This window comes from Peromyscus leucopus, chromosome 3, assembly GCF_004664715.2.
Source record: "Peromyscus leucopus breed LL Stock chromosome 3, UCI_PerLeu_2.1, whole genome shotgun sequence".
NCBI classification, from domain to species: Eukaryota; Metazoa; Chordata; class Mammalia; order Rodentia; family Cricetidae; genus Peromyscus; species Peromyscus leucopus.
This window is the reverse complement of record NC_051065.1, coordinates 37,397,637-37,410,226: the sequence shown is the minus strand read 5'-3', so window position 1 is coordinate 37,410,226 and position 12,590 is coordinate 37,397,637. Positions and strand designations below refer to the sequence as shown.

The 12,590-nt window shown below is 39.0% G+C and overlaps 1 protein-coding gene across 12 annotated transcripts in view; it reads right to left on the bottom strand.

The window, feature by feature from the left end:
• The window catches only part of Magi2 (membrane associated guanylate kinase, WW and PDZ domain containing 2), a 1,425,274-nt gene that overhangs the window by 175,820 nt on the left and 1,236,864 nt on the right, over positions 1-12,590 (bottom strand). For all 12 annotated transcript variants that reach the window (XM_037204343.1, XM_037204339.1, XM_037204334.1 and 9 more), the window contains one exon: positions 5,107-5,138. In XM_037204343.1, the coding sequence (XP_037060238.1) occupies positions 5,107-5,138 (32 nt within the window). The remainder of the gene's footprint in view (positions 1-5,106; positions 5,139-12,590) is intronic.

Sequence of the window (12,590 nt, the reverse complement as noted above, 5' to 3'; positions counted from 1 at the left end):
ACTCCCGTCTCTATACTTTTAATAAGCATGCAGTTTGTATAAAGTGTGATGATAACAGCCTCTTGCCTGTAGTTCTGTGCAGGGTCAAAGTTTGGTTCTCAGGACCAAGGTCAAATTCCCATCGGGATGTTGCTTCTGCTTTCTTTACTCACTTCCTTCCCTGGCTCCCCAACACTCTTTCCAGCCTCTGAAGCTTTGCAGCCCCCCTCTATTTTTCCTTCTACTTATATCCCCTCCCTCATTTCACCTGGACACTAGATGCAATGGACATCTCCTTTCCTGGAAGAGCTGGCCCAACCATTTGGGTGACCCTACTCAACTTTACTCCCTGCTCCCAGTATCACTTACCACTCCCCGCTGTAAGTACAGGTCCCATATGTAGTAGGTATTCAGAAAGCATTCTTAGTGAATTAATGAACTCATAATTAAAATATGGACACTTAAAAACTGATATGGATATAAAGCTTTCTATTTTATACTTAATTTCCTTGCTCTTGTTCTTACACTGGATATATTTTAGTCAGATTCCAACTGCCATTCTTGTCTATCAGTCATCAATACTCTTAAGGCTGGAAGGCATGTGAGTGACCACATACCCCTGTACTTCCTAGACATGTCATGGGTAACAGCAGTGATCCCTCTGGCCCATCCTCCCCACTTGGAACTGTGTCAGGGGTTCATGTTGAAACTAAACATAGCAAACTTGGAAATAAGTAGGTTACTGACTCTTAATTCAGTACTGGATTTAAATTGTTTCTGTATGGGATCTGGCCCAAGATTTCATTTAGATGGTTTGTATAGTGAGCAAGGATGAGTTCAGCTGCTTCACATTAAATATAATCTCTAAAAGCACAGAGAGGGTAATTGGCTTGCCTGAGGTCCAACAACAGATCTTGGTCAGAACCAACTTATAATTCTAACAAGGCTATTTGTTTAAACCATAACACTTTGGGGACAAATTCTGTAAGTATCATAAAAACTGGAGTTAATTTTATCTCATTGGGGCTTTTACTTCTACTTAGCAAAAGCTCTTTAATATACATTTCAAGCTTAATAGAGACATTCATACTCCCAGCTCTGCTGGGAATTTTTCTTTTCATCCATAATGGTGACTTTGCTATAATGTACTAGGTCACAAGTGTGTCTAAAGGCATATATTTTTAAAATGATTAGTCTAACTGCTTTAGGTGCCACATGGACACATTCTAGTGTGACTTTCTCAGTTCTGATTCCACACTTAAGATGTGAAACACTAAAAAGTAAATATGTTAGAAATGTGGTCTGAGAGGTTAACATCCTACCTGCCAACATGGGGCTTCAGGAAATGTACTTCTTTTTCATTTTCCATTGTGGATTTTCTGATATCCACATGTATTTTGTTGGTGTGCATATTACTCATGTATAACCACTGAAGGAACTATGCCTCAGGTGAAATATTGGTATTTCTAAAAAAAAAACAGTCATAAAGCTACAGAACAAATAATGCTTTTGGGCATTTTTAGGGGCAAGTTTCTCTGGCAGATTGACTGATTTTACAATTTCTATAGCACAGTGATTGGGAAATTAGTCAAGAGCCCAGCTGATGTGTAGTAAAGCATCCATAACTTCTTGTAATGACATTTGTCAAACCTTGAGTCACCTTGTCAGGGGTGCTTTAAAAACCCTAGAGTAGAAAATCCCTCTCTGCTGGAAAGGAGACCTCTGGTCTTCTCCTCTTTGCTGCTCCTAGCCTGCTCCCTCAAAATAGGCTTACCTGGGATCTCCAACCCAGGATGCCATTGAGTTAACTTTTACCCTGGCTTAGAAACCCCTGTACTGAGGCTGGAAGGTTGGTTCTGTGAACTCCACCTTATTTTCTGAGAGATCTTGCTTTCCAGATTCCATGAACACCTTGAATTCAGATCCTGTCCCATTGCCCAAGGCCATGGGTCTTGCTTGTTGTACCTACTGTCTTCCTGGTCTTGGGTCATTCATAACTCATCATACTTGCCAGACAATTTCATCTCTCAACTAGGTTTATTGGGATTCTCTTGTTTTGTCTCAACAGTGACGATAACTAGGTTGCTATTTGTAAACATCTCCCTAGAGTGACAATGGAAATGAAGGGTTTTTTTTTAATGTGTGGGAGAAACTTTGGTATTTTTGAACTAATGAATGGCGAATGAATACCTGACACTATGAAATCTCAGGCTCCAAACTATGAGTGGATAGAGAAAACATAGTCTACACCCAGACATCAAACCTTAAAACAGAGAAGCTCATGTGCTTCACCCTCAGTTTCTGATTCTTGGGTATACACAGGAATAAGTAGGCTTTCCCCCAACAAAATGCTATTTCTGGAATTTGTTTTCTTCCTTTTGAGAGCAGGATAAACATAATCTAACAAGTCTAACCTACTTCCATACTATTTTAGGTGGGGCTGAACAATGAAGTCATTAGGTTTGATCCTGTGCTTGAAACATACACCAAATCCTGCCATGCAAAGACAATCAGAACTATTATGAGTAGCATCTTACTTATTAGGTAAAGTCCCTGAGGGCCACTTGGTTGAGACTAAGCCGGAGGCTAGGTCTCATTTAGGATGTTTCCTTACTTTAAGTGTGTCATCAGTCTTACTTAGAAGAGGGTGTCTGAGCCCAGACACTGTGGGTATACTGTATTTGTTTCAATGAACCACTTAGCACATTATATTCATTTTGGGGAGTGATTTACTTGCAAAGGATTTGTGCACTGGCATCTGCTTTCTACAATGATAGACATTTATATTTTTTAGCTCACCGTGTTGAAGCACCATTGTAAGCACTTTACATGGATTAACTTAGAATCCCCACAGTGACAGATAAGAGGGCATTACCATTACTTCCATTTTACAAATATAGTCTGTGAGATGCAGAGGTCTTAAGCAGCTACTTTAAGGTCATATAAGGAGAAACAGCAGCACTTGAACCCAGGCACTATGCTTATTGGGCCTTACACAATACTCTTATGGCCCTTGGTCCAAGGAATTTTACATGGATACATAGAAAGCATTAAATCAAAGGCCTTTATATATTTACTCAGCCTGCAATCTGGAAGTCCAGGCCTTAGTTCTCATAAAGATGCACAGGTTCAGGATTAATTGTATGCTGAGTTCTATAAAGCCTTTTTGGGAATTATTGACTATGGTGTAATTACTATAATGATGGCAAATGCTGTAATTATGCCAAATGACATAATTTGTGTGACTGTGGTACATATAAGGAAATCACTAGATTGCATAATTGTTGCACCATGATGAGGCTGCAAGGTTCCTGGTTAAATCAGATAGAGATGTGTATAACCACAGGTCCCAGATTTGAGTTGGGGATGAAAGGACAAAACTATTTAGAAGCTGGGCAAGATAAGCTATACTTCATTTCATGCATTTAAAAATACATCTTTCAAAACTGCATACATCACTAAGTGATTTACTAAGTTCAAAGAAGCCTGTGTTCCTCTTTGATGTGTTCTGTAGAGCAGATGGACAGAGTCTGAATGAGGATCTGCTTTGTGAGTACCCTCTTGTGCCACCGTACCTGTCCAGCTGTAGGATTTAGAATTTCTAGTAGGGTAGCATATTCTAAGTTACAGTAAAAGGAGATCCAGAAAACCAACCCAGCTTGGGAGACTTAGGTCGTTAATACTGACATAGTTGAGTGTTGAATGTCCACTGGAACAGCATGCCTGGAAGTAGTGGGACCTTGGGAGATGGAGCATGCTGGAGTGTGTTAAGAGGACCATGAGCCTCTAGCCCTTTCCTCTTCTCTTTTGCTCCCTGGCTTGGGATGAAAGGAGCTTTCTTGCCATGAGGTGCTGCTTGCTATGCATGCTTTGAGTATCAGGACCAGTCAGTCATAGACAGGACCCTTCCAAACAGAGTCCAAATAAGCCCTTCCTCTTTAGAGCTAGTTATCATCTCAGGCATTTTGTTACAGTGCTAGGAGGGTGACTAACACAAGCTATAGTTTTGACCTTAGGGCAAGTGAAGACTGTCAACTGCTAAACCCCCTGCGCTAGCCTGGCTTTGTAAAATCAGAGTGAAAGTCACTAATTCCCTATGTTGGCATAACAGCCTAGCATCTTTAAAAGAGAAGCAGAACCAGAGAGGTTAGGTGATGGTAGAGCTTGCTAGTACCTGAAGAATGTTAGAAGCACTACTCTGAGTGATTGTCATGTTTACAGTGTATATTACATAGAAAGATACATATAGTATATACTCAAGATATTTATTATGTATAATTATCTATATAGAGCTAGGCTATATGTATGCATATGCACACATATACTTATTTCTATGGTCATTAGAATGTAAATACAAATGGAAATACATTCCTTGCAGGTCATATTCAATTTGCAGGATAAGTCCTCTAGCCCTATAGTATGTATTAGTTTTGAAAACTTAATGTGACTACATGACCATATAATATTTGTGATAGGAAAAACAAAAGGTTTTAAAGTGTTTTGTCGCGTCATCCTAAATAATGTTGATGTCCATTTTGTAAATATATTTTTTAAATGGGGATAATTTTAGAACTGTAAGATGAGTCATTCTTGTATTGGGGAACAGTAGAAGAGAAAAGGCTGGAATGTGACCACAAATGTGCATTTTCCACTGGGTAGAAATGGTGCTCAGCACTAACTGTAAGGCTTATTGTACAGTATATTGTCAGCACTCTTGTGGGTCAGCATACCTCACTGTTCAGATGTAACCTGCATTCATTATTTAGAATGTGCATTAAAATCTGTTACCAAGTTGTTAGCACATGAGAGTGAAAAATGGTCATATTTAATATTTTGTTCATAAATATCCTTACTATCATAGCTAATGAAATTTTTTTAAAAATCAACTGTAAGAAAGTAATTTTAGTACACAAAACATTTAAAAATGGACATAATTATAGGAAATAAGATAACTTATCCTTGTATTTGAGGGCAAGGAAGGACAGAAGGACACAGAGGCTCTGTTCTTCTGATACCCCGGAATCTCAGGGATGGGAGAGCATTGAAGGCCACTCAATTCCCTATTTACTTAATGGGCTTACATAGTAAATGGGAAATAAAGAAAAAAGTATAGGAATTCCAACTTACAGGCTTTGGAGTTTTCCATGGAGAAAAGAAACCTGGAATAAAGAAAACAACATTTCAACTTGGAAAACATATCCCACGGCCACGCACAGATTGCACGATGCTAAGATGATTGTATTTCACTTCAGATGAGTTGAGAGCTCTCAAAACAGCTCCGAAGCAAGCGCTGCGCAGCTCTCTTCAAGGAGCTCAGGGAATCTCTTGGGATTATACCCACGGATCCAAGAACACTTTTCTTTATTTGGCAGCTGAGAATTCTGAGATGCAAAAGAGTGAATAAGAATGGCAGACATCTGCTTTAGGAATCCCAATCCTGGGCCATCCTTAGAGGTTCTTGTCACCCAGCAAGAGCAGGGGAGATGGAGAGAGTAGAGAGGTAAAAAGTTAGACTTTTGAGGTAAATTCCCTGGCTTAATATAAGAAATAATTCTGAGTTTATGGCCCCATTTAATGTACTTTAAAAATAGCAAATCTTTGCTATTCCTATGTTCAAAAATAATGAATACATCTCTACTATGACTCAGATCTTATTAAATCTCACATGTTAGTGTCCCCCACTGATACCTCTCTATTGAAGGTTTCTATTATCTTTGTGCCCCAATCTAGCACCTGCCACATAACAGCAAGGCAGTGTTTGTTTTTGAAAAGAAAGGGGAAAGATGCTTTAACATAACGGTGCTGGAACTGACGTATACTGTCCCTAACAATCCAAAACCTAAACTGCCATACACAAGAAATTACTTTCTTCTCATATCATATCTTTTCCCCTTCCAACAATTTTTTGCTTATATTAATATTAGGTTATGTCTAATAAAATGTCCAGTAAAAATGAAACATTGAGACTATTCCTCATGCCATGTTTATCATCTTTAAAACCAAGACTGCCAAAATGGGAAGAGATTACAACCATTTATGGGAAGAATCTACAGACATTTGGAAACAGAATTATCTAGGTACTTAAGCAATCTAGCTTAGGCATGTCAAAAATACTAATTATCCCTCAGTGGCCCACTGCAACATACTGTAGTATACGTATCCCTTCCATAAGGAAGAGAGGGGACCATGCAGTCCAGCATGTTTTACAGCCTTCTCTGGGACAATTGAGCCAGTGCTCAGATGTACCCACCATGCTGGTAGAATCAATGTCATCCCATATACTCTGTACCTAACTCTTTTTTATGTCATGAAATAAATTTTAATCAATGTGTAGTTTGGTTATAAGAACTTATAATTTTTTTTAAAAAAGAATTTAGGATAAAACTGAAAGACTAAACACATTTCTTTCCTTGACTGTTATATAAAATGCTGAAGACAACAACATAACCATGAGTTTAAAAGTGGGGGAAAAGTAACCCACATGCCATTTATTTTATCTTTTGAGGAATTGCCAATGAGAGTTTTTCTTTCTTTCTTTTTTTTAAGAAAAGATACTGTTTACACATTTTTTACAGTGTCCAAGCATTCAGATTTCCTTCAGTCTTTCTGTGCAGTCTGGCATCAGGATGCTGAGTTATTTGCTGGGTACTAGAAGTTTCTTTGACATTGATGCAGAAGTACTGAAAGTGTTCTCTGTTAGGGAGCCATTGCCGCCACATGCAACATTATTTTAAAAAATTCTTCTTTCTCCTGTAGAAGGGATATGATCACCTGACCCCTCAGCAGTAGTTATGATGCCAGAACTAGAGTGGCCTAAGAGGTGCATGGACAAGGAAACCCATGATGAAGTTCCCACAACACCACAGCGTATCTTCTTACAAAGCTTTTGCTCAGGTGTACTCCACACCAGGAGCAGGGCCCACAGTTCTTACTACAGCAGTTTCTGAATATGGCTACTGCTGAGAAACACTGAGTAGTCAAGCCTCTCTAATTATTACCAATGTGGAGTTTGGAGATAGGTAAGAGGAAGTGTCAGAATATATTCTTTAGAAGCAAATAATGAACACTTTATTACATTTCTTTGGCAAATTATTAATCATGTTACAAACATTTAAATCAATCTGACTGAAAACATTTATCTCAGATATACTCAGTTTAGTCCTGATTAGGTTAGAGGGTCATGCTTTCTGCATGATTAACCTCCAATCTTCTGCTCAACTTCATTGATAGAACTATACAAATACTATAATAGAATGGGTCAAAATATCATATATTATAAATGTGGCATAACTATAATTTCTTGAGGGAATGTCTCCCTAGGAAACCCTGTTTATTCCTAAGAACATTTAAAGAAAAATATCACAAAGAAACAAATAAAACCTTTTAAGTCTTTTATGAGACATTCAAGTTATTATACTGAGGTTTATTTCTGATTTTGTTTTCTGGTAAAAGAATATCACAGACTTCCAACAACTGGGAAGCCTTATATACATCCACATGCACACATATATGTATAGTGACTATATGCAGCAATTTCTGCTGGCATGTTTATTTAAAATTTGCTTGCTGTGTTTTGTTCTTCCAGTTCACTTCTTCCCCTGGTCTCTTGAGATGCAGGCATGTCACCTAGGGCCCTGTCCTGTGCACTTTACTAGGTTTGGTGAGACAATTGCTTTGTGGGTTGTAACTGCTCAGCCCCAGGGAAACAAGGAGAGATATAAACTCCTTTTCTCAAGCCTTTAAGAGCTATGGTCATCCTCATTATGAAACCAAGGCCATTGGAAATGGGCTTTTCTATGTTTTAGTTTCTGGCTTGTAGTTGTTACTGCCATAGCACGTGCAGATTGGAATGCTCCTGAGGGATTGAAGCTTGTTTAATTATTTGTCTTGTAACACCCATGCCGGTCATTTACTATCTTTCATGTTCAGCAGCATACAATTCTGTATGCGTACAAATTCAGACACATTTCTTGAGTTTTGAGACCACAGAAGCAGAAGGCTTCAGAGTAGCATTCTGAATTAAATAAAACATGAGTAGTTATAGATGAGAAAGTTTAGATTAACCTGCTAGGAAAATTTAGACACATTCTCATATAAAGTTCATCAGATTCCTGTCCTTTTGGAAACATGTAAAGCTAAAAGTCTGCCTAGAAGCACAGTAAGATGGGCAGAGAAAAATACAGCAAAAAATGCTTAAATAAGAAATTTTGTTCATTGAAAATGGCAAGCTGACTAAAGAGGCCAACACTGACTTCATATTGCAGTTTACGTTGAATTTATATATGTCAACTAACCACAGCTTGAAACACACTAAGGCTTATAGCCACTAGATAAGAGATAATATGTCTAGCTAAATTTAAATTCCTGGTAAACAATTTTGCAGCACAATATGTCTCACATATAACATGAGACATATTTCATGGAACATAATGTTTTTGTTTATCTGAACTTGAATTTAACTATGAATTTGGTATTATTATTTACTAAATCTGCCAACCTCAAGCAGGAAAGAATTTATATATGTCTTAGCAACTATTTAAAAGGTAACTAGCATCTAGTGTTTGTCATATCCATTCATTTCAGTGGGACAAAGCAGAAAACATTTACTGTTTCTTCCAAGTCTTTCCTTGGCATTTGCCATATAGATCTTGGGTTCTGTGGGATGCTTGACCAAGGGCTGGACTCCAGAGATGCAGAGCCCTGTGGCCAGTGTGGATGTTACCCAGGATCAGTTCTACATTGTGGTGCTGTTCGCACAGTGCTTCTTCCTAAGCAGAATACTCAGAATGGCTCCCTTCAGAACAGCCTTCTGAAACTTGATACTTCAAACGAAAGAAGCATATGGAGAAAGAAATCAGGGGAACACTTCCATTCACAACAGCCTAAAAGTTATCTAACCTGAGACTTGTACAATGAAAGTACGTTATGACACAGAAGCAAGAAATTGAAGAAGACGCCGATGGTGAAAGATCTCCACGTCCATGGATTGGCAGTATTAGCACTGTGGATGGCCGTCCTACAGAAAGCACGTTCAGAGTTCACGCAATCCTCAGTAAATTCCACTGCAATTTGTCTTACAAAATGAGAAAACATTTTAAATTTCATATGGAAACACAAAAGGCACAGGGCAGCCTAAACAATTCTGAACAATAAAAGAATAGCTAGAGGCATCACCATCTCAGATTTCAAGTTACACTACAGATCTATAGTAATAAAAACAGCATGGTACTGCCATAAAAACAGTACATTAATCAATAGAATAGAATCGAGGACCCACATGTAAATCCCACATTTACAGTCCCCTGATTTTTGACAAAGAGGCTAACCACATACATTGGAGAAAAAAAAAAAAAAAGAAAAAAAAAAAACCAGCATCTTCATCTTCAACCAATGGTGCTGGTCACACTGGATGGCTACACATTCATGCTGTATAAAACACAATTCTAAATGGATCAAGGACCTTAACATCTAAATCTGATCAATGAGAAAGTGGGGTCTGTCTTGAACTCATTGCGGGCAGGAAAGGACTTTCTGAACAGGATCCCAATAGTGCAGGCTTTAAGGTCAACCACTGACAAATGGGACCTCATAAAACTCAGAAGCTTCTGTAAGGAAAAATCACTGTCATCAGTGAAGAGACAGCCCAAGAGTTAGCATCTAGATTGTACAAGGAACCAAAAAACTAAACATCAACTCAGTTAAAAATTGGGGCATGGAACTAAATAGGTAATTCTCAAGAGGAGAAATACATGTTACTGAAAAGCATTTAAAATATTTAACATCCATAGCTATTAGGGAAATGCAAAGTTAAATTACTTTGAGATTTCAACTCACTCCACTCAGAATGGCTAAGATCCCAAATAAATAAATACCAAAACAAATGTCACTGCTGGTGTTGTGGTATGGTGTAGGGAATGAGGAACACTTATTCAGTACTGATGGGAATGCAAACTGGTGCAACCAGTATGGAAAGCGATGTCTCACAGACTAGAAACAGATGTATTACAAGCCCGCCACACAGCTATATCATTCTTGGGCATATACCTGCCTATTCATGATCACAGATGCTCTTTTTACAACAGCTATGAAATAGAAACAGCTTAGATGTCTATCAGCTGCTGAGCTGATAATGAAGACATGTGGTACCTTTACACAATGGAATGCTGTCAAGTGTTAAGAAAAACAAAATTACAAAAATTTCAGGTGGATGGATAGAGCTGAAGCAGTCATTCTGAGTGAGGTAATCCAGACCCAGAAAAAACAATGTTTTATGTTTTCTATCATTTGTGGGTGGTATCTGAATCTTGAGATGTGTGTATTCCATTTGGAATATCCATAGAGGTCCAGGAATTAGTAAGAGGCTATGGGGGGTGGATTCCAAGGGAGCGGAGACAGCATGCAGTAATATCAAAGGAAGAAGGGGTTAAATAGGGAGGGAGATGGGAGGCGGGGTACAGGAGGGAATATGCTGGAGGGATAAGCAAACAATAAAAAAGTCATATAGAAACCTACTGCTGGAGAAGCTTCCTAAAACACACACACACACACACACACACACACACACACACACACACACACGAGCTTAACTGGAGTTACCCTGTAATGGATCAACAGTGCTCCTACTAGTTACTAGAGGAAAACAAATAATCAGTTCCTGACATTGAGCTTTTTCTCTCTTTGGGAGTTGTTGGCAAGTGAGGTCCCACAGACCCCAAACATTGTAGGCTATTGCTAACACTGTTGGTTACTCAGCAGAACTTGATGGTAAAATCCTCTTACTGAAGACACCATGTACTTGAGTCATAAAACATGGAGAAACCAGACTCATACTAACCTGGAAACTTCATCCCTATTGGGTACCTTTCATAGTGCTGGGAGGTGATCAGCATTTTAGCCAGCTTCATGAACCCTGAGAGCTACAGCCATGATGGCTGTGTTTCTGTGATAATTTACGATGATGGCTGTGTTTCTGTGATAATTTACGGTTCTTTCACAGGATGATGAACAGTCTTACAATCACCCTTTTGAGTAAAGGCCAGAACACAGTGAACATCCACATTGACTAACCACCATATCAATGTGGAACAATGCCAGAATAGCTTTTTGAGATTTCCCGAAACTTCTCCCAATGGAGCTAAATCTTGAAATGCACTTCCGATTTTCAGCTGATATACTGAATGCCAATTGCAAAACACGAGGTGATGTATTTAACAGGAAAATCTGCTGGACATACGATTCAAATTTTAAAGGTTTTTATTTTATGTATCTTAAAGAGGATTCTGCAGTTACCAAGCATGATGGAAAAGCTGAGCAACACGTTCTGATTTCTACTTTAAGCAGAGGAAAGGGGGAAGAAGCCATTTTGAAGCAGAGGCCCGTTTCCTGGCAGATTGTCATGCACGGCGTCACTGAGAGCTGTGGATCTGTTTGCTCTAAAATGAAGACATGACAGTGTGAACATATTTAATACTACTCACGTGGACACTTAGAAGCAGTCTGTGACTGGACAGTGCCTCAACTTACATGATTTTTATCTTCTTGAAGGTGTGAGATCTTTTTTCTAGGTAGCAGTGAGGTAAGATTCTCTCTCGCGATGCTGTGCGGTGGCATCCAGTAGCATGTGCTGGAGAGGACACAGCCCTCTGTGTTTCTAAGCTGTTACCTCACTTTGCTGGTTGTGTAAACTGTAGTTCACCAGGACAACGGCTTCATCAGGACATGAACCCATTCTGAGTCAAGGGTCACCAATACGCTTTGATTAAAGTGGCAAATTTTGTGTTATATGTATCTTGTCACATTTAAATATGTAATTCTTACAAAGGAGAAAGAAAAAGGAGAGTGAAAGTATGCACACAACATCTGCATGAGAGCAAGAAGGAAGCGAGAAAGGAGTTTTTCCCAAAGTCCCTGTGATACCTTCCGGTGGCCACACCTGGATCCCCACATGGACGTTTTCACTGTATTTATGGTATATTTACATAGTCTATAATATGCAACAGAGTGAAATATATAAGCAAATAGAGTATATACAGTATATAGTGATATATATGTTTGTTTGTTTCTTCCTTTCTTGAGACGGGAATTCATATATCTCAGGTTGGCCTTAAACTTTTTTCCTCTGCACCTTCTGAGTGCTGGGATTCAGGCCTGCAACATCAAGCCTGGCTTATTTGGTGCTGGGGATGAACCCAGGGCTTCCAGCTTGCTAGGCTAGGGCTGGATGCTGTCACTCTTGCGCCACCATTCCAAAGGCCAGCCACTCCAGGCCCAGTTCTGAAAGCATCCCAGGAAGCCTCAACGCTTCTCCCTCCGATGAAACTATTTTTAAAAGGATTCCCAAAGTGATGGAGGCAGCACCTGAGGCTTTTAGAATTTCCAATTAGGACTAATTCAGGAGGGAAAAATACCACTAATAAAATTAACCTTACTTTTCATTTTCTCTCAGCCTGGCAAACAGACCTAAGCTTTCCATTAAAAAACCAAAAACAAACAACCCCCCAAAATCCCCCAACAACAAAAACAAACCCTGCATCTGGTAAATGTGAGCCAGCAGGCAATGAGCAAATTCCCACTAAAACCAGTTCACTTTCTTCTTGTTTTGATGGATTCAT